This window comes from Syngnathus scovelli, chromosome 1 (genome assembly GCF_024217435.2).
Source record: "Syngnathus scovelli strain Florida chromosome 1, RoL_Ssco_1.2, whole genome shotgun sequence".
NCBI lineage: Eukaryota > Metazoa > Chordata > Actinopteri > Syngnathiformes > Syngnathidae > Syngnathus > Syngnathus scovelli.
The window spans coordinates 12,503,497-12,525,957 of record NC_090847.1 but is presented as its reverse complement, the minus strand read 5'-3'; the positions used below and the strand labels follow the sequence as shown (position 1 = coordinate 12,525,957).

Below are 22,461 nucleotides of genomic sequence, written 5' to 3'. Positions count from 1 at the left end.
AGAACTTTACGTCTTTTGTTGTAATATAACTGATTTTAATATAGAAGCTGGTGTAACACTTAACAGATTTTTGTTGGTGGTGTGTCTCGAGATGTTTTCCAATGAAAAGGTATGCCGTGAATGAAAAAAGGTTGGGAAACACTGGTCTACTGTATATCTGAGCCACAGAAAAGTGAAGGGGTTTATGCATGCTTACTGGTCCGAAATGTCCATGCGGCAGCTGCACCATTTCCGCGGCAACACCTGTCACCTTGGCACAGAGTTGTCCACATGCTTTTTTCTGTGTCACTGTCTGCTTGGCGCACAAGCACATTTTCATGGCTTGCATGGGGGAATTTTAGGTTTCCATGACAACGGCAGCAGTGAAGAGAAGCTGATGAGATACTTAGCACTGTACTGGGGGTGTGGTGGCTGCAGGGGCTGAATGTGTGTGTGTGTGTGTGTGTGTGTGTGTGTGTGTGTGTGTGTGTGTGTGTGTGTGTGTGTGTGTGTGTGTGTGTGTGTGTGTGTGTGCGTGTGTGTGCGTGATTGCAAGAGGGATTGGGGTTATTGTGTGTGGGCAGGGTGGGGGTAGAGAATGCCAAAAACCTTACTGCACCAGATGGACGGCCTTGATGCCCCAACACAGGGGTCGCCAAGCTTTTGTTGCATCACAGACCCTTCCCACATCAAACAATATTTTCCCTGACTGCATAAAAAAAAATCAAAAAGCATTATTTTATTTCACTCTTTCTATCTCACATTTTACTGTATTTTAGGATAGACTTGCAAAAGGTCTTATTTTTGGTCAAGTATTTCCACACGCTTGTAGCATTCATAAAGCCATATAGAATGCCAATGTCAGAGTCATAACGTTACAAGTCTTGCAATGTCGATGTTTGTTGTATCAAATATCTTGTATGTGTTTCACGTTATGCCAATGCCTTGGTCCCAGAATACTTAAAGCTAACAAGTCTAATTGTCATTCTCAGCCACAAGCAGCGCCTCCAGACTGGTTGTTGGGGACTATTGAATCAGCATTGACTTGCTGGAGAACAAAGAATATTTGTGTTGTTGATTTTTCACACTACCAATAGATCACGCGACTTTGTGCACACAATGTGACTTAGTATGCCATTACACCTTCAGTCATCCCTCTTTTGCTTCCTTGCTAGCTCTTTGCATGTCTCTCCCTCGTCTTTCCTGTCTCTCAGTTGCTCTCCCCTTGTCTGCTTTCCAAACTCCCATCTGTAAAATAAAACAGCGCAAGGGCTCTTGGCAGAGGTGATGAGGCCAGACGATGACTGCAGTAAGAAAGACCAGAGTGGGGCCTTTTCACATCTAGAGGGGAAAAGAGCTTTGAAAGGGAGCATTGTGCTCTTTACTCCGATTCAGTCCAGTCTGTAGCCAGCGCGTCACTTTAAATCAGGCTAGTTTTAGCCATAGCAACATTCAGGCTCCAGTGCTCCAGTTTAATTGGTGCCAAAGACAAATTAGTAGAATAGTGTGTGAGAAAGATGCTAAATTTGGTGATAATGACTAAACCAAGGATGTGAGGAGACTGCGGAACGTCCTAAGTCATGCCATGTGATACTTTCGGACAGGAATTGTTTTAACAAAATGATGATTCTTATCTTTTTAAATGTTATTGTAATGAAACATTATTTATAATAAGTGATCACTGTTTCTTTAAAGGAGTAACTGATGTCATGCAGGATTTTCAGAATCTATTTTTGGAGATGGCTCAGTGAGATAGGATAAAATTGGTTCTTCCTGTTAATTTTTTATGAAGTACATCCATCCAAAGAAATCGAGTGCATCCTTCATCTTCTTACTTGCAGTCAATGATGGCATTGCAAACAACACACATCAAAAAGTTATTCCATCGGATGAAGTCAGGTGTGTCTGTCGGGAGTAAATCCAGCACATTGAGCAAGCACAGAGAAGCACTGTGTCCTCCCTTCAACATGTGTGGAGGCACCATGACACACAGCTGCAGCAAAGCGAGGGGTGGGGGGTCAAGGGAAGGAAGAAGAGAGGAAGTTTGCAATAGAGTAGGCTCCTTCCTTTGTATAGGGATTGTAGGGAAGGAGGTGAGAAGGGAAAATGCGCCAACTTCCTGTCCTGCCATGACATCACATCCTTCTCTTTACTAATGAAAATCAGATGTTACCCTCAGTGGCGGGAAATGAGCTGCTGTTTTCTTTTTTTTTTTTTTCTCCTGTGGCTGCTGAACAATGAATGTAGAGGTCATTCATTTTGCTACACAGTGCTTTTGGCTTTGCTTATTTAACTTTTATGCAGTTAAAATAATTATAATGAAGGAGAGTTCTTTGCTAAGAAATAAAATACATACAGACAAGTAGTCATTTTCCAAAACAGACTTATTTACACATTCACATCGGTGAAAATTTTTTGAGTCCTTAATGATGGTCATGGATGTTTTTGGAAATATGGGGGAAAATCCAAGTACCTGGAGAAAACGCAAAAGCAGATTATTGAAACGCCACATGGGAAGGCCTGACCTAAGATTTGATCCCAGAACATTTTGACTACTTTTGCCTAATTAAAAAATGCTTGTAATTGTTCTTCTTGATTGTGTTTTTTATTTTCTGAGTAATGTTATTACAAGGGAAAGCGGTCACCTATGATATTGGATAATTCAGCTATATGTCACTGCATTTATTTGTTATGTGTTGCTGTGTCTAATGAGTGGGAATGTGCTTAATTAGGCGAGACAGAAGGGGGCTGTAAAAAGGCCACGAGAGAACAAGCGCTTCTCTATTCTCTGTTGCCACATTCAGGAACTTGGGACACAACCAGTCTCTGTGAATCATCATCTGATGAAGTGACTTTGAAGCTATACATTAGACGGACCACAATAAAGATCCTTTCTATCCCCCTTGTCACTTCATGTGCAACTCTCGTGTATGAGCTGCAGTGCTCATGGGTTAGGTGGACAGGAAATTATATTTCAGATTCAATTGTCAAATGTCATTCTGTATTGTGTGTGATTTTATTAACAAATTAGAGACACTGTTTTCATGTTCTGACTGCATTTAATGAGACAGCAACATGTCACTGTTGTTGGTTTACAACAGTTATGTAAAACCTGTCCATTTGTAGATTAACAAAGACCCACACATTAGTCAGTCAGACTGGTCATCCACTTTAACTTTACTTATTTTTACACACAGGTATGCAGAAAGAACAGTGATTTATAATCAACAAGCAACCATATAAGTTAAAGCAATAATTTCATGGGTAAGCGTTAATGGCATTTACACATGTTTGTTAGTCAAAATGTTATTTAAAAGTTGCCTGTAAGGCGTTAACATGGCAGTTTGACGGAGTAAAGACGTCAAATGAGATAAACTATGGATTTTCTTCCTTCTAAATCTGAATTTTAAGTCTAGATTATGCTACAACATCAACATTCCACAATACCAGTGATAAAACTAGGCCACAGTGCTTTACTATGTGTGATTCATCTGTGTGTGCGTGTGCATCCTTGCATGTGCGCCTTTCCTGTAGTTTGGGTCTTACTAAAGGTTCAATGTGTTTGTCTTCCTGCAGCTCAGCAGGACCACGCCAACATGGCTGCTGCAACAGATTTAATGCAGGGAGGGGAGAACGGCGTGCTCACTGGGGCTGACAGTTACCATGGCAACCACAGAACACAATGACAGAGAGGTAGGGAAAGGGAGCCAGGCATTTTGGGTATGCAAATGGATGTCTCTAATGTTCCTATGTTGTTGTTGTTGGTCTTTTTTAAAGCAAGAGAGGATACATTACTTTGGAGTTTCAGAAGATTTGTTGATATGAAAATGATTTTCATCATAGATGGATTTCTGTCTCTCACACTTGCTGACTTGCTCATTAGTGACTAATGACTGACTACTGCAGACTGTTGAGGTTGTTTGTGATAAGTGGGAAGTTGCTATGTAACTAACAAAGTGGATGAGTGAGTCAAGCCTGAGATAGGAGAAAAATATAGTCGCCAGAGTATAGTCCATGATTATGAAGGTCACGATTTACACGTGTATAAATGCAAGAATAATGCATCATTCAGGTCACTGAGATATTATTGAAGTCATATGAACCCTGCCATTTGTTTGTTCACACATTTAAGCCTTTTAAACAAGCCTTTTAAAAACACCTCCCTCACTCCACATCTCATCTGTGCTTCCATCCCCCAACATCTGCAGCATGCAGCAAGTCAGAGCCCGCTCATTTGCTCCTGCACAGTGACGTCTCAGGAGGCTATTTATAGCTGCCTATGTTATTGTGTAAGTCAAAAAGATCCTAGGAAGGTTTTATGCTCCTTGCAGTGGCCACCAAATACAATATGTGTATCTCTTAAGAATTTTCTCTGCATTATTAGGCTACATGGAACGCACAATTTGAAACTCTTACCCTACTTTGAAACCTCAACCCTACTTTAAAACCGTAGTTTGAAACCACAACCCGTTTGAAACCCTAACCCTAATTTGAGACCCTACTTCGAAAGCATAACCCTAGTTTCAAAACCTCAACTCTACTTTTAAACCCTACTTTGAACCCTAACTCTAATTCTAAACCCTATTTTAAACCCCTAATCCTAGTTTGAAACCCTACTTTGAAACCCTAACCCTAGTTTAAAACCCTACTTCAAAAACCTAAGCCCATTTTTAAACCATCGTTTGAAACCTAACCCTAGTTTTACTATGTCATTTTGTTTTCACTTGTCAATTATTACCTGGTTCTTTTATCACAAACAAGATGTTTAGGTTGAATTACCTGACATGTTTCGGCTTGTACTTCCGCTTTCATCAGTGTCACTAGTGTAGTTGTGACACGGCTTTATCAGCTGAAGGTGTGGCTCACTTGTCAGATTTGACAGGTGAGTCAAATCTGACAGGTGAGCCACACCTTCATTCATCAGCTGATAAAGACGCGTCACAACTACACCAGTGACACTCCGATGAAGGCGGAATAAAAATCACTAACCCTAGTTTGAAACCCTAACCGTAGTTTAAAAATGTATTATCAAACCACAACCTTTGTTAAAAACTCTGATTTGAAACTCCAAGCCCAGTTTGAAAACCTACTTTGAAACCGTAACCTTATTTAAAACCTTTATTTGAAACCCTAACTTGAGTTTGAAACCTGAAATTTTTGGGACAGGGAGATATTTTTGATTGATGAAGATAGAAAATCATAACCCTTTTTGCTCAACTTAACAGTCCCATATTTCACACTGAGTCAATTTGGCAGTAAATGTAGATGAGGTCATCAATATTTTAGTGTACTTCTTTTTTGAAACATTTTTGTTTAGTAGTGTGCCATAAGAATTTCCTGATGTAATGTGCTTTGGCTCAATGAAGGTTGTGAAACACTGTATTAGATGTATGGTAATTGCATAATGGTAAGAAAACAAGGCAAAGATAGCTGATTTCATAATCTTTTTATTTGAAATGTCAGTGTTCAAGAGAAAATAAAACAGCAATATAAATATTAGCATAAAAATAAGAGTAACACAGGGATAAAGCGTGGGGAGGGGAGGGGCTAAGCATTTGATAAGAAAGATAATACAGCAGGGTAGAGTAGTATTAATTCAGCTGCGGACGAACATACACATATATAATATTTATAGTCATTTGTTCATATGGACAGAAAGAGAATGCACGAGATCAAATCACCGCAAAAAGAACATTGAGAGGTTACAGAAGGATAGAAACATATTCATATTTTTTGTTGTTTCTTTACAGGGTGATAAAAGATCGAAGAGAAAATGAACACAAAAATATGCGCAACACATATCACAAGTTAACTAGTCTACGTGTGTCACTTATCTAAAGTTATCTTTTGTTTTATTTACACTGAAGAGTTAGTTGGCATGGTGCTTAGTTACTACATTGCAACACAAACTGTTGAAGAACATCTCAAATTTTCATTTATAATTTTTTTTTTTTTTTTTTAAATCTGTGGTTTTCTTAATTTTCTTGGAAAACAAAACGCAACACATTCCAGTAGTGAGCCACGCTTTTGTGGAGAAGGACTTGATTTTGGAAAAGGTTGGACGGCGGGAGTCCCTACAACACAAACACCTGGCTCATACCATCAACAGAACTTGTGTTTATTTACAAGTGAGCGGATGGGGGCGGGAGAGGATTTTTGATCGTGGCGAAGGACGAGTATGATGAGTGGTATCGCCTCGCTGAACCCTTGACCCTAGCCTGGGCCAGTGTATTTGAGCTAGTGGTGGGTGGGGCAACGGTAGGTCCTCTGTACATTCAGCGGTTGGAGTCCAGGTTGCCCACCCTGACAAGGATTTGGTAGCAGTCACCAAAACCCCCAATCATTCCCGCTGACCAGACGGACTTCATAGCTTAGGCGTACAATTTTTCCATTGCAGCATGCAAAATAATGTCAACAGCGGGGGCAAATACTTCATCTGAATGTGATTTACACCTTACGTCAGTGCAAAACTTCAGGGCTCTCAATGTCGGCCAGTGAGTGGTTGGGTTGGGGGAAGGGAGGAGCCAGCCGGACACCTCACATTGTGGATACATGCTCAGGTCATTACAGGAAGTTAATGTCTTACTTTTTGAAACTATGGTTACAAAAGTCATTTTTTGCCAGGTAAATGCTACATGTGCATTCTGTTTACCAGCGATTTGGCAGGGGGGGTGGGGGAGGGGGCGTGCCATCCTCCTCTTTTGCTTTTGCGATGCATAGTTAGCAAATCTAAACTAGAACATTGTGGTTTGAACCTTTAAAGAGCATGCAGACAAGTTTGTAATAGCGGTAAAAGAGCAGCCTTATCTCCGCAAAAGGTATGCTTGAAGATCCTGCAAAGGCCGAGCCTACATTGAAATATCATGGCGACTAGCGTACTCACAACAGCTGAATTTCCGCGTGAGGGAAAGAGCACAATAAATCCAACATGAGAGACAAAAACATTTCTCTGAATACATCACTTGTCAACCTTGGGAGGTTTCTTGTCTTAGTCAAAAGAAAAGAAAAGGAAAGGATAAGAAATCACAATAACCCCCCATACCCAGCCAACAAATATCGACTGATTACATGCAGAAGTATTCGGCATGTTCAGACTCCTGAAGGCCTTCAGGACACTTCCAAACAACCGTCAGAAGTGTTCATCATGCGATACTTCATGGTGGGGTGTGGGGGGTTGAAACCTCTCGTCAGACCCGATGGCGCAATCCTCCTCCTCCCTTTCTACTTCTTCTCCTTCTTGGTGGACTTCTTCTTGGAGGCGGGGGTCTGGGCGGCTTTCGGGGGCTCGGGCTGGCCGGGCTGGGGCGGGGGTAGCGCCTGCTGGCTGGCCTGCTGGGCCATGGCCTGCTGCTGCTGCTGCTGCTGGGGGTTGGAGGTGAGCGTGGCCGTGCTGCCGGGGATGTACACATTCTGCCGGTAGTCGGGCACGTGCTGTAGGGTGAACTGGGGGCTGTAACGGGTGCTCAGGCCCATCGTGCCGGGTCCGAGGGTACCGCTCGCCTCGCTCACTGAAAAGGGAAAAGGGTGGGGTGAGGGGATGGAGTGTTTAAGGGAAGAGGGAGAGGGAAAGGGGAACATAAAATTGTTTAAAAGCAATCATCCAAAAAGTGAGGGAAAGCAAAGATTTTTTGCTTTGTGTTGCGAGCCAACATTGGGACTACAAGTGAGCTTCAGATATACTGCCATTAAGGTTAACTGAAAAAAATAAAAGAGAGTGAGAGTGGCTGATGCACTTTCAACTAATTATTTTAACGCACAGACGATCAAACAAATACAAAAGGAAAACAGTCAAACGGAGCAAGAAATAATTTACACTGAATTAATGGTCAACCAGAGCTGCTAGGCCACACCCCAAAATACTTTATCTCTCTTGAAATTTCAATATAAATTAAAACAATCATGACTATTATTTTTTCCATAATTGCCCAGCCCAATTATGAACTATCTGGAAATGTACCAGAATTTACTGATTCATTTGTCCTCTGCTCTGTGTGCATCACTGCTCAGCTCATAATTCTTCCTCAGCCTCTGCAATGCAGAGCCACAAACGCTTGCCCCTTCCCCCAACCCCACCGATTCAGTTGCTCCTTTACGTAAACATGGTGGGAAAACACCTTGTGCTTACTTCCAGAATAAGTGCAACATCCCTCTTCCTATCAGCGATTTTAGAGATGACCTTCACCGTTCTTTTCCTTCCTAACGACATAGACGGGGCCACTCGAGCTTATTTTGTGCTGACGTGGGTACAGCTGAGCACAAGGACAGATCATTTTTTTCCACGCCACTGACAATGGGATGAAAAGAGCAGTTGATTTGAAAGCTTGTTTGCCAAAGAGCTGTTCCCTCCTCTGTTTCTGTTATTTTAATTAAAGCATTGCTTTTATAGTCCACATTAAGCTTATTTTCCAAGTGAGTCACAGAATGTGTGGGCTCTGTTTGAGTGCAATAGAGAGAGAACATGGGAAGTGCGGACGCGCAGACCTACCTTGACTTAGTGCAGTCTTAGTGTCACCCAAATGCTCCTTTTGTTTTTATTCTTTATTTGTTTGACTATTTGTCCTATTTAACAAACTATCTAAAATCGTTTTTTTTTTTTATTTCACTTCACTCTCACAGAACCTCTCTCGTGAAGAGTGTTTTGGCTCGCTACACAATGCAAAAAATAATAATAATAAAACAATCAGGTGAAAAATCATTAAACTCATACTCTTTATTTCTTAGCAATAGCTGCATTGAGAGAGGAGAGTTTCCAATGAGTATCTTACTCACCATTAGCCGCAGCCATCAGGGCCTGGAGCTGCTCAGCTTCAGTTGGGGGTTGGGGCCAGGGTCCGGTTCCCATGGCAACCTCAGGTCCTCCGGCAGCCCTGTGCGTGTAGAAAGGGGAAAGATGAAGGTAAGCCCGACTGTAAATAGGCAGTGGGTCATGCTTGACATTTTCTGTGTTGGTGACAAAAGCAAAGTGGAGTGGTGATGCGTCACAGTGGCAAGCGTGTTGGAACCTTAACACAAAGTCGCACACACAGTATGTGCATGCTTGCCGTTGAGCAACCATTGTTCAATAATGTTCAATTATGCTGAGGCCGTCGTCAGCATGGGTTGATGCAAACTGATCATTTCCATGTGGGCAAATTCCAGGCAGGCTTGTTTATTCAAAGAGTGCCATTTGCGTGTGTAGGGAACAGAGCAGACCTACCATCTATTACTTTTCACATAGTCACACTAGTGCCGCACGAACACAAGCTGTGCCATTAACAACTGGGTCAAGCTGATTTGTAATCTGGGTTATACTGGTGATGCACAACAACATACTAGATCTTCATAAACACCCCTGCGGTTCAGAAGAATTAAACTGAAAGAAGATTAACTTGGCAAAAAATGGGGCTTGTGCCCCGACACCTGCATTCCAAAATTCGACAATGTTTGTTTCGCCACCAGGCCCTGCTTTGAAGGGACCATCTCATCACTAAAGATAAAGAGCGAGCGCTTCATTTAGTCTAAACGAGCCTCTCACTCATCGCCGTCTGTGGCTGTTGAGCTCTTCCTGTGGTCAGTATTATCACTTCCTGTGGGCAAGATCGCGACTTGCGGTCCAGAGGGAGGACACCCGGCTCGACGAGGCCGGTGTTTATATCCTCGAGCTGTGTTTTATTGCCTTGCCGGGGACATTTTAGGCACATCCAGCCTCAGTCGGCATATAATGGCATGTTGACCTCAAGAGAGTTTCAAGACATATCTTATTGACTTTATGGCAGCCTTCCCTGCCGTCCATTTGATAAATTGCATGAAAAGCCACATGTGATACTGTTGGGCTGCAACCACAGAGCACACACAAACATTTAGGCAACACAGTAAAGCCTGAGGAAATTAGACAAGCTTTATTTTGTTTGGTTTTGCACACATATATATGGCACGACGACACTGCACGTAAAAAAAGTGCCACAGTCCTTCCTACGCCACAGCAGGCATTGTGGCCTAAAGGCACACAGCTCAACAAACCCCATCGAACTTTTAGGGAGACTAACACAAGCTCTATGAGGTATTAGAAACAGCTACACACACACTCAGCCTGGGTGCACTATCACAGGAAACTCTCCACCCTTCTAAACCAATCAGGCCCATTTCATTTTCACAATTGCTGGTCAGCTACAAAGGGCAGAGAGTGGCCAGTTTCTACAGTAGGTCTAAATTAGTACCTTGTGCCACTCTTCGGCGTCCATCGTATATGAGTACCGTATGGCATGTGGGGACTAAAAACACAACATGTTATACAGTCTGACAGACATGTTTACTTTGTGCATGTACACTTGCACAGTCCAATGAGGGCCTAGACAATGAGGGTTGCTTAAAAGAAGATAATATGGCTCAGTTTTCACTGACTGATTCATTGTGGTTGTAGCGTGTTGTGTTATGCGGTTTCTAATAGTTTTCAGTTTCTACATCTCAAGCAGTTGAATATTGACGTTAGGGCTGCCATTAACAATTATTTTAGTAATCGATTATTCTGTCAATTATTGTGTCAGTCGATGAATTAAAAAAAAAAAGGAATTTCCATCTCTATTCAGAAATGGGATATTACGTATTTCACAATGATAGTGGAGCAAACATGAAATATTATTTATTTTATTTTTTATTTTTTTTCCCAATGATCATCGTCACACACACATCTGGGTGTGGTGAAATTTGTCCTCTGCATTTAACCCATCCCCATGTGATTTTAATCCATCCCCTGGGGGAGAGGGGAGCAGTGAGCAGCAGCGGTGCCGCGCTCGCGAATCATTTGGTGATCTAACCCCCCAATTCCAACCCTTAATGCTGAGTGCCAAGCAGGGAGGCAATGGGTCCCATTTTTATAGTCTTTGGTATGACCCGGCCGGGGTCAATAATTTGGTTCGTCACATGTTAGAAAATAGTTTATTGGTGTGTGTGCCTGCGTGTGAGCGTTTCTATGTATGTGAGTATATGTGTGTGTGTCAGGGTGATCGGGTGCCATTAAAAGACTTCTACATTTGAACCCTGGTAAAATATTGTACCACAGCTTTTGCTAAAAAAAACATGATTCATTATTGCCATGACCTGGGTGGAATTACATGGTTCTACTTCATTTCAGAATAACTCATGAATCCTCAAGTCAATGTTTAGACCTACAAAAAGTGGAGATCTATAATGGACAATTCTTCGCTTAACTGTTCAGTTTTCATGGAGATCTGCTCCATTGTGACATTGTCGCTATTCTACTAAGGGCAGAATGTTTGCTCCAACTGCGGGTTAGAATCTTATCCGTGCCCATTTACATGTCAGGCATGGGAAGCAAGTTTTGCTTGATGTAGCATTTCTCTCAACAGCTTTCTCGCTTGTTTCATTCCCCCAGCTAGTCTTTTAAGGGCTAATACTGTACAGCACCGTGTTGTGCAACAATCATTGAGAAATGTTACCCATGACACGGAGCAATAACAATACGTGCCCGAAGGTGCAACCAGTAGTAATGATCGCCCGCTGTCCAAAAAAGCAGAGTTTGAGTGCAAATACATCCCTTGGTGTCAGCTTGATTAGAAACACGCTTCAGATGTCAAGAAAGGAGAAGAGAACAACTGCATCCTCTCCTTCCCTCCCCCACTAGCTCTGGCCACCATCGCTCATCTGCAGTACTGAAGCAAGCAGAGAGGAGAGGAACGCGAAAGGGAGGGGGAGAGGAGGCTGCGGCAGCCATTTTAGAAAGCAGGGATGCATCGCTGAGGAGTGTGTGAGGGTGAAAGACTACCTCCCGTACGTAACCACAAGGTAAAGCGTTATGATGGCATCCTGAGAACTATTTCTCATCCTTCTTCATCATTCTGTGAGTGTGAGTAAGAGGAGTGCGGGTTGACTCACCCGCTGGGTCCTGGTCTTGCTCCCTGGTTAAAACGCCAGTCATTGTTGGGTGGCTTTTGCTGCAAAGAGAAAAGAAGTTGCAACATGAACCGCACATTCAAGATCAACAAACCTGATGAGGTTTTCACTGGATTTTATGTGATGTTGCTTTTGTGGCTGACACATCTGTGCATATGCGTGTGTGGATATGTGTGTGTTGGCAGTTTTGCATCAAGACCAGACAAACATCTGTACGCTATGTAAAATGAGCAACACTAAAGGAAGCGGTATCTGGACCACCATAAACCCTCAGACAAAATGGAAAATCGTAATGGGAAAATGAAACAAGAAGAAGAGAAGACATAAATAAGCATCAGATGGAAAACTTGACAAAGCTCCGTTTTTTTCCTCATGTCTCTAAACATTCATGTGACTCTATTAAATGTTTCACAGTTAAACACGGTGGAAACTGAGTGAAAAGCTGAAGATTGTATTAGAACTAGAGAGAGACTACAGATACTCTGCTTCAACATTTCTGTGTCATAAATTGCATTTTAAGGGAGTTAGGAACATTTTCCGTTCATAATTGCAGCTTTTAAATCAGATGGGCTACAGCTTCCCTGAGACGTTGAACTGCAGTACAGTAAATGGATGGATGGCCGATTTTCTGTCCTTTACTTTTCATTCAAAATCTTATTAAATTTTGCATGAGAACAGGCCACACAGAACGAGCCCTCTAGTCTTGACTGTTGATTTCTTTCCCACCTCTTCCCGGCTTCTCTTGTTGTGCAATGATGCAGTGAACGGAGGCTGGCTGAGCTCCATGTTGTGTCCGCTTAATCGACACAAGAGCTTCCCGGAGCGAGAGGACGGGAAGGTGATGCGGTACATTATTAAAAGAGATGTTCAACCCGCAGAGTATGATTGAAAGCTAAAACATGGCCAGAAAAATCTTACAATTGGGACAGTAATGTTCAATTGTGACATTCATTGAATATGTCATTATGGTCTCCCACGTCATGGCAACAAATAAGGCAAAAATGAAGCGAGTTCAGCATCCATCCCAAAATTAAACCACATTATCTGTGAATGAGAGTAGGATGGTGGACCTCAACCCTCGGCCACAGCTTGGCTCATGATTCTAAAGTCTACTTCTTTCATTCTAAAAATGGATGCCTCTGCTCAATGTGGCATGTGTGTTTTTCTGATAAAAAGCGATTGAGCCACGAGTGAAGGCAAACATCCAGGAAGAGGCCCGGCATTCCAGCTGTGTGACCGACTCTGGCACACAATGTCGAGGTCATGGGTAAAAACTACGACTGTGCTTGGATAAAAGGCTTCATTACACATTGATGTGATATTCCAAAAGCATTTACATGTTGTCATAAAGTGGTATGAACACATCCTGCGCCAACGTTAGCTACACCAAAGCTGATCTGACAACTCGAACATCTCATCCAACCAGAGGGTGCATTTGACCTTTCATACCAGCGTAAAACACTTTTAATCTGCATCTGCCACATATTTGAGTGAGACAAACAAATTAGGACCTGCAAAGCAAATGAGAGCATCTGGCGAACATCTGTTTTGCTAAAATAAAACAGACAACATAAAAATACCGAAATACGTTTGTGATTGTGTATGAAGCATCATTCAACTGGTACAACTAGATTTTTTGTGCAGACAAAATATATTTCCTTCCATCTGGTGTTTTTTTTGTATTTTGGGAGGCACAGATGATAAACTGTATGATGGTTAAAATAGTTTGGCTGGACAGCATCTGGCGCTTTAACTGAAAGGAGGAAGTCATTTTTTTGCTCTGTTGGTCTGACAATCTCTCTCACACATATACAGAATAGGTTGTAGAATTTCTCATCTATTCCTGCTCAGCTCAATGGCTGCTGAAAGGAAGAACACACGCAGTAGGAAACGTGGCGTGCGTTTAATTTTATTGAACAAACACAACCGGTTAACTGACAAAACCCTAAGGACATTTTCCCACAACTGCATGAGCCAGTTTGGTACATGTAATGCTTCAATGTCCAAACGAGTGTGCTGTATTTGCCTAACAACCTGACTAGCCTGCACATAAACAAACTATGAACAGCTAACAAAACACACGACCTTGATATTGATTACTTTAACACTTCCAAAACGGGGATGCTTTCAATGGTGAGCAGACGAAAGGAAGGACATTCTATTTTTAAACATTGCTGAGGGCATATTCAACCAAGTGTTCCGGACAGCTTGTTACAAAAGAATGGCGTTGGAAGCGAGGGAACATTAGTCACTAGGGCTCACGGCTCATTTCTAAATATTTCCTGCTACCGTGGGGCTCTTTGTGTGTCCCACTTATCACTCGCAACCTCAAGCACGGCCACGCTAATGTGATGGCGGCCCTTCTAAAAGCATTAAAGAAAGCCCCGGCTGTTGCCGTGTGTGTAAAGCCACCCATCCCTTTTCTCTATCTTCTCCTCTTCCTCACTAGTTCTCTTGTCCTCATTGCAAGCACGTGTCACGTGGGAACACTGCGACAGATGGCACCCTGCTGACCTGAGGGCAAAGCTAATTCAGTGTAGAGGAAGAATGTCCAAAAGCTTCATGAAAAACGACATGGCTGCTAAAGCATATGACGGGAAGTACACATTGTTTTGTGCTGTATAGTATGACTTCACTTCAGGTTTAATGAACCATATTCTGAATAAGGATGATTCATACTTTTGAATCTTAAGAGAGGCACCATTTTGACCAAGGAAGTAAGAACAGAGTGCTGCAACTATTCATCAGCGGTCAACAGGAAGTCAGGGGCCATACATATGACCCCGTGACTTCCTGTCTGCACCATAGTGTGTTTTTTTCTTCCATTCCTTTGAGTATTTTTTTCCTTTGCCTGCCTTCCTCTCCTTCACGACCCATCTTTCTCTGTTGTCTTTTTCCTCTCAGCTTTCTCGCGACTAAGTCAATATAAGAGAAGCATTTCTCCTTTTTTTGTTTTTAATCTGATGTCTCGTTCTTACCATCTGCTAGAAGCACTCAAGATTCCTCAATTTGACACACTCTCTATTAACATGGTTGTTTAAAATATTGGAACCAGCTAGTAAAGACCCGAGGAGATTCCAAATTGATTAAGAAATGTTCACTAGCAAATCTAATACAATCCAACTAAAGAACCACAATTCTGCCTTTAAAAATAAAATGTTTTTTTAAAATTGTGCTACATCAGTTGCCTAACAACAGAGGTGCCACATCAATGGCTTTTAATTTGTTACACTGATTTAGTAACAATTATGCTAACACTCTTTAACTAAGATAATGGTATGTGGTTGTACACAATTTGAGAATTGTAAATGCTCTTATAATCTGTGAGTAACTGAAGCTCACCCGAATAGCTTTGCAACTATAAATGCCACAAAATGGCATCAAAACATTTTTCCCTATCTGATAAAGGTACAACCCGACAAAATGAAGCTCCTCCTGGACATCAACGTAGTTCCTTGGCCGCAAATCAAGAATTTCAATACTAGACATGTCATCTAACCATAAAAACAGCAAATCGTTTTTTTTCAGTAAATAACAGCGCATACATTGCCCTTAAAATATCCACAAATAGGCAAATTTGTGGAGTTTCACTGTAAAAATGCCACTGCCACTAAACGATTTGAATGAGTAAGGCAGATTTTGTAGGACAGGTGTGCCTAAAGTTGTGGCCAGGGAGTATAATCCGCTGAGAAATCTTGTGGTTCCCCCCCAAACCCAGTGTTGTCTCCTCACCTCACTGGCCGAGTTCATAAGGTGCTTCCTGCTGAGAGTGGTGTTGAGCGTGTTGTTGTGACTCATCATTGGCGTCTTCATGAACACAAAGTCACTCCTGCTGGATATGGTGGAGTAGCAGGGCCTGTAGGTGCGCGTGTGCGGATCCTGGGGGCCTCCCACCACCTCCATGTAACGGATGGGCCCGTCTGTGTTGAGCTGCAGGTGCAGGTCCTTGCCGGGCCTTTGGTGGTAGCGGCCGGACCGCTGATTACTATAGCAGCAGTAGCAGCAGTCCGAGTCGCCCATCCCGTGCCCGCGGTGCCTCAGGCAACGTACCATCAGGATGGCAAAAGTGATAAAAGACACACCTGATACACAGGCAAGAGAGATGATGAGGTACAAGGTGATGTCCGACATCCCACTGCGCGGCGAGAACGGCGTGTGGTGAGGTCTCGCCGGAGCATCATCCGCTACTCCCTTCTCGTCCACGGTGATCGTAATGTTAACCCGGCTGGACCTGGGCGGCTCACCATTGTCTTGGATGATGACCACAATGTCATAAGTGGAGCCTTCTTCCTCTTCAGCCCACTTGCGGGCTGTACGGAGGTCGCCAGAGTGCGCCCCGATACGGAACATGCCGGCATTCGGTCCCGGGGCGATGGAGTAAAACAACCAGGCATTGTGCCCGCTGTCCGCATCCACCCCCACAAGTTTGTTTATGAGATACCCCGGTCCAGCTGATGGGGGAACACTGAGCTGAAGTCCTTTGTCTGGTGGAAACGCAGGGTAGACTATCATGGGTGTGTTGTCATTCACATCCACTACAAACACATGGACAGTGACGTTGACGGCCCGAGGTGGCGTCCCAGCGTCACGGGCCTGGACTTCGATACGGAAGGCCTTCAGCTGCTCGTGATCCAAGGAACGCATGCTGAAGATTTGGCCGCTCTCTGGGTTGATGTAGACGTAGGAAGAAATGGGGGAGCCCTGCACCATGCTTGGAAGAATAGAGTAGGTGATGCGAGCATTGTCCCCCAGGTCCGGGTCAGTTGCAGAGACAGCTGTAATGGGGGCACTCGGGGCGTTATTCTCAGGGATGTCCACCGAGTAGGAGTTTTGGGAGAAGGTGGGGGCGTTGTCGTTGACGTCGGAGAGCTTTACCACAAAGGTGGTTTGCGAGGACAGGGGGGGCAAGCCGCCGTCGGTGGCCTTGATGACCACCTTGTACTCGGACTCAAGCTCACGGTCGAGCGGCCCTGCCGTGGTGAGGCTGTAGTGCATGCCAAAGGCTGAGTTGAGTTTGAATGGCAGACCTTGTGGAATGGTTAAACTAACCTCACCGTTCTTGCCCGAGTCCAGATCTCGAGCACTGATGAGGGCTATCACCGTCTCAGGGGCGGAGTTTTCTTGGATGGGGCTTGTGAGTGACGTCAGAGTGACCTCTGGCACGTTGTCGTTGACGTCGATGACGTCCACGAGGACGTTGCAGGAGCCCTCCATCGCTGGGGAGCCCCCATCTCGGGCCTGCACCGTGATGTGATAAGATGTACCTTTCTCATAATCCACCTCGCCGTTCACACGAATCTCCCCGCTCTTCGTATCCACGGTGAAAAGTTTAACGACACGCTCTGGCGTGTATTTACTAAACATGAATGATATTTCTCCATTGCGACCCGAATCCGCATCCGTGGCGTTCAGTTTCGTCACTAAAGTGCCCAGTGCCACATTCTCCAACAGGCGCACTTTTTTAACAGACTCCTCAAAAATAGGCGCGTTGTCATTGACGTCTAAAAGTTTAATGAGAAGCAGCGTGGAGCCAGATTTTTGCGGCTGCCCCCCATCCACAGCCGTAAGCAGCAGCTCAAACGAGCCCTGCGCCTCCCTGTCAAGGGGTTTGTCCACCACAAGCTCTGGAAACTTGCTGCCGTCACTTTTTGCCTCGACATTCAATATAAAAAAGTCATTTTCTGCGAGGTGGTATGTGCGTAGTGAGTTGGTCCCCACGTCGGGGTCGTGCGCACTCTCCAAGCGAAACCTTGTTCCTTGCGCGGCTGCCTCGGACACCTCCAAAGACACGCTGCTGGTGGAAAATTTCGGAGCGTTGTCATTCACGTCCACGATGTCCACCACGACTCGTTGGATCTCCAAAGGATCCGACAAAAGTATCTGAAGGTGTAGTGAGCAGGTCGAGCTCAACTCGCACATCTGCTCTCTGTCAATCTGCTGCTTAATCACCAAATCGCCGCTCGCTTGCCTCACCTCAAAATACTGAGTGCCTGATTCAGACACCACACGCAGACCCCTTTGCACAATGGCCCGAGTGCTCAGGCCTAAATCTTTCGCGATGTTCCCCACGATGGATCCCGGACTGAGCTCCTCCGACACGGAGTAGCTCAGCTGGGCGAAGGCGGAGGAGAGGCAGGCCAGAAAGCACAAGAGGCGCGACAGCTGGCTCCCTCCTGCGGGGCGCTTCCTCTGCCTCCACTCCATTGTCCAGGAAAACGCTGAAACTTCTTCCCTCACCGTTTTGTATCCATTATTGTTTTGGGTTAAGACGAGTCCGTCCAGTTCGGTTGGGAATATATCCGCATGGCGGGAGGGATGGCAAGTTTTGACGCGATCATGACCGCTGACTTTCACGGGAAAACGAGGCCGAAAAACTCAACTTCGCCCCCCTCCACTCCAACTTCGCTCTGGCTACTTTCTCTCCTGCCTCGCTCCACTCGTGGGCGTGGAGATGACACAAGAGGCCTCCCCCTCATTGCTGCACACTCACTCACAGGCGCAACAAACGTCTCTCACTCACAAGCACACGCTTCCCCGCGCGCACAAATACAGTACGCTGCAAACATTTTTTTCATTGACTCCCCTTTCACTAACTCAATAGAAAATAAGGACGTGCAAATATAGCCTACTATGTAAAAAATGGGGGTTCTAGTTGCGAGTGGTGGGGCAAAAAAGTTCGGAAAATATTTTCACCCATAAGGGGGAGCCATATCCAAACGAACCGACCTCACAAATTGTACAAGAATGCCGCACAAAATAATGCAGGTCAAAGTTTTTTTTTTTTTTTTTTTTAAAGTTGAATTTACTCCGATATATTTGGTCAAGTACTTATTCCACTCAAAATTGGACTTTTGGATGAACCTTTTTCCAATTTAGAGGGTCATTTTCGTATAAGTGAAGACCTGCATGCCTGATTAAACCTTACTTATCGAGGTTTGCAGTCAATTGGGATGGCTTGTCCCATCTAAATTAAGCCAAAAATAGATGATGTGGGGGGAATGAACAACACAGCCTAACGTAGCGCTTCAGTGTATTCAAGCATTGCCTGATTTTATTTGCTGCTATTATTGTGGTTATTATTTATCAAACAATCTACTGTGTACTGCTGTAACACGTTAATTGTCTTTTGAATCATTACATTACGCAAGTACGACATATTGCTTGATTATTTTTGCAGCAAAACAAAATAGCCTACCTGTGTAATATGTCAGACGGAAACGGTGCCATTTACTAAAATGTATTCACAACAATGACCTGAATTCTGAAATCATGTCACTTGATTTGACAGTTATCTGCTCACCTGCTGGCTCTCAAAGGTCCAGGTGCTGTCAGGCAAAGAAGCGTCCAGGACGCTGATAACCTCTTTAAAGTCAGTGGTGCTGCTGGGCTTGACCAAAGTGAAATCACTGTACTCCGACATGGGAGACATGCATGACCTGAAGGAGTGACTCTGAGACATGACGTCACCTCCCAGAACCTCCACGTACTTGATAGGTCCATCAGTGTTGAGCTGAATTTGGAGATTTCTGTTGGGCTTCTTGTCCTCGTCGGAGTTTGTCCGCCTCATGCAGCAAGTAGCGCCGCTCGCGCTGCTCCGCATGCATTTGACGGCCAAGACGAGCAAAGTGAGCAGAGACAGCACGGACACCGAGGCCAGAGACACAATCAGATAAAGCGTGATTGTGCCGCCTTTCTTGCTGGGCTCGGGCGCCTTGTATCTCAGCTCCGACACGAGCTCGCTCACGCCGTCCTCCAGCAGGATGGACAGCGTGACGGTGGCCGACTGGGCCGGTTGCCCGTCATCCTTGACCTCTATGATCAGCCTCTGAGAGGAGTCGTCATGCTCGGACACGGCGCGTTTAGTCCTCACCTCCCCCGTGTACAAACTGAGCATGAAGAGAGAGGTGTCCGTGGCCTCCACCACTTTGTACGAGACCCACGCGTTGTGGCCCGAGTCGGCGTCCACCGCCGTCACCTTGGTGAGCAGGTGGCCCGCCTTGGCCAAGCGGGGCACCCTCAGGTGGGTGGCGGCGTGGGGTGAGGGGTATATGACGGAGGGGGCATTGTCGTTTTGGTCCAGGATGAAAACATGGACAGTGGCGCTACTGCTGAGCGAAGGCGAGCCCTGGTCCTTTGCCTCAACTAAAACTTGAAACACTTTGACTTTCTCGTAGTCGAACGAGTGCATGCTGTAGATGCTGCCGTTCTCGGAGTTCACGTAAACATATGATGACACAGACACGTCGTGCACTTTAGAGTCCACGATAGAATAAGACAATTTGGCATTTTTACCGGCATCCGGGTCACTTGCGGACACCGAGTACAATATAGAGCCTGCTACTCCGTTCTCCTTCAAATAAACATTATACAAGCTCTGAGAGAATTGAGGAGGGTTGTCATTAACATCAGTGATGCTGACAGCGATCACTTTCTTGCTAGAGAGAGGAGGAGAGCCTGCATCAGTGGCTGTAATCTCAATGTTGTACACAGACACATTCTCTCGGTCTAAAGCGCCACTAGTCACCAGCGCATAATTATTAGAAAATGAGCTTTTTAGGGCAAATGGGCATCCCCTTTTCAAGTGTAACGTCACATTACCATTATTACCTGAGTCGAGATCACGAGCACTAATGAGGGCAACAACAGTTCCACTCTGGGCGTCCTCACGAACAGGCTTTGGCTGAGAGGTGAGGACAATTTCAGGAGTATTATCATTGAAGTCCATCACATCAACCTGCACTCGACAATGACCCTCCATCTCGGGGCTGCCTTTATCTTTAGCAGTTATGTCAATGCCATATGACTTTGCTGTCTCATAGTCTAATTCTCCCTTTAAAGTGATCTCCCCAGTAATGGGATTTATAGCAAACAAGGACAACGTGGAATCGGGAGTTGCAGAGCCAAATGAAAATTCAATGTCACCATTCAAACCTTCATCTGCATCTGTTGCTTTTGGTCTGACAATGACAGTCCCTTTTACAGCTTTTTCTCCCACGGTTACCTTGTAGAGATTTTTCTCAAATACTGGGAAGTTATCATTGTTGTCAAGTACATTTATGGTAATTTCGGAAGTGCCTGATCTAGCCGGACTACCCCCATCAAATGCAGTTAATAATATTTTATGTACAGCCTTTTGCTCTCTGTCTAACGACTTATCCAGCACGAGCTCTGGAACGGGTTTTCCACCCTCTATTTCTTTTATTCTAAGGGAACAGCAGTCGTTTTTACTGAGAATATAAGATTTTATTGAATTGCTTCCCACATCAGGGTCTGTTGCGCTCTTCAAAGGAAAATGCGTCCCCACAGCAGCAGATTCTGCTAATTTTAAAGATTGCTCAATAGAAACAAAATTGGGAGAATTATCATTAATATCTCGTATTTCAACCTCGATTCTATGCAATTGCAAGGGGTCCTCGATGACGACCTGCAGGGGGAGCACGCAGCTGGCGCTTTGTCCGCATAAAGCCTCTCTGTCTATTCTGTCGCTGACCAGCAGCTCGCCCTTCCCCGCATCCACGCTGAAATACTGCTTGCCAGCCTCAGCGGCGACACGCAGCTTGCGCTCAAATATCTCAGACAGACCCAAAGACAGATCTTTAGCCAGATTTCCCACCACCGAACCTTTTTTGAGCTCCTCTGGGATGCTATAACGAGTCTGTGCATGTACTGTAGTCCACAAGAAAAAATGCCACAAAAGAGCTTGCCATCTCCAGTCTCGGCATCCTATTGTCTTTGTCATCCCTGTCTCAGTAAAATGCATCACTTCCCATCCACAGAACACGATACCATAAGGACATAATCCATATTCCGAGGACGTGACACAATAAAAAAATATCCATCCATAGTCAGGAATAAAATAAAATGAAGTATAATGGCACTACATGCCAGATATACACCCTCTCCTCCCTACACTGAGCATTGTGGTTGCGGTGCTCGTTCGTATGGGGGAGGGAGAAGATCTCTTTGTACAGTTCAGATTGCTATTGGCGCATAGCATCCATCTGCTCGGCCAATCAGAGGCGATCACGGCATCACTGTTACACACCAACATTCTCATCTGTGTTCAATGGAGTCAATGGAGAGCAATTAAAGCGTCAGAGAGAATATATCAACAAATGGTTTTTTTTAAAAGAGGTGCGTAAAAATATTCCCTTTAAAAATATAATAATCAAATTTGAATGAAAGACAGAAAATGCTTTAAAATATAATTATTATATGGGTGTAGTGAAAAAAATGCAGAACTGCACTGTACCATATTAAATGTTTTTCTGCTCCCTTTAAATATAAATTTTAGTTATAGTGTACGTACATGGGGGAGTAAAAAAATGCGTCTCAGTGCATTGCAATCCATTGCGCTGGTGTACCTAATAATATGGCCAGTGGTATTTAACTACGACAGCACAATAGTCATTTTACAATGTGGAGGAAATACCAACCATTTCAACTGGCATTTGTCAGATTATTATTTTTTTTGTACATTTAGATATGTGAAAGCACACTGCACATGTATCAAAATATACTTCATGAGTAAAAAAAAAAATGCTGAGAGCCAACAAATTCTGGTTTCACAAGCACAAGTAGGTTTTTCCTATT

General features: G+C 44.2%; 1 protein-coding gene across 50 annotated transcripts in view; it reads right to left on the bottom strand.

Annotated features, from left to right (window-relative positions):
• Positions 1–5,410: 5,410 nt before the first annotated feature.
• The window catches only part of LOC125988574 (protocadherin gamma-C5), a 239,431-nt gene continuing 222,380 nt past the window's right edge, over positions 5,411–22,461 (bottom strand). For 38 of the 50 annotated variants that reach the window (XM_068650693.1, XM_068650691.1, XM_068650692.1 and 35 more), the window contains exons 2-5: positions 11,851–11,909; positions 10,176–10,229; positions 8,749–8,846; positions 5,411–7,487 (exon numbers count right to left, since the gene is read on the bottom strand). In XM_068650693.1, coding sequence (XP_068506794.1) covers positions 7,201–7,487; positions 8,749–8,846; positions 10,176–10,229; positions 11,851–11,909 — 498 coding nt within the window. In that variant the 3' untranslated portion in view covers positions 5,411–7,200. Of the gene's footprint in view, positions 7,488–8,748; positions 8,847–10,175; positions 10,230–11,850; positions 11,910–15,600; positions 19,141–19,168; positions 22,441–22,461 lie in introns of those variants that run through there. The other 12 variants (XM_068650714.1, XM_068650713.1, XM_068650688.1 and 9 more) reach the window with 5 other exon arrangements.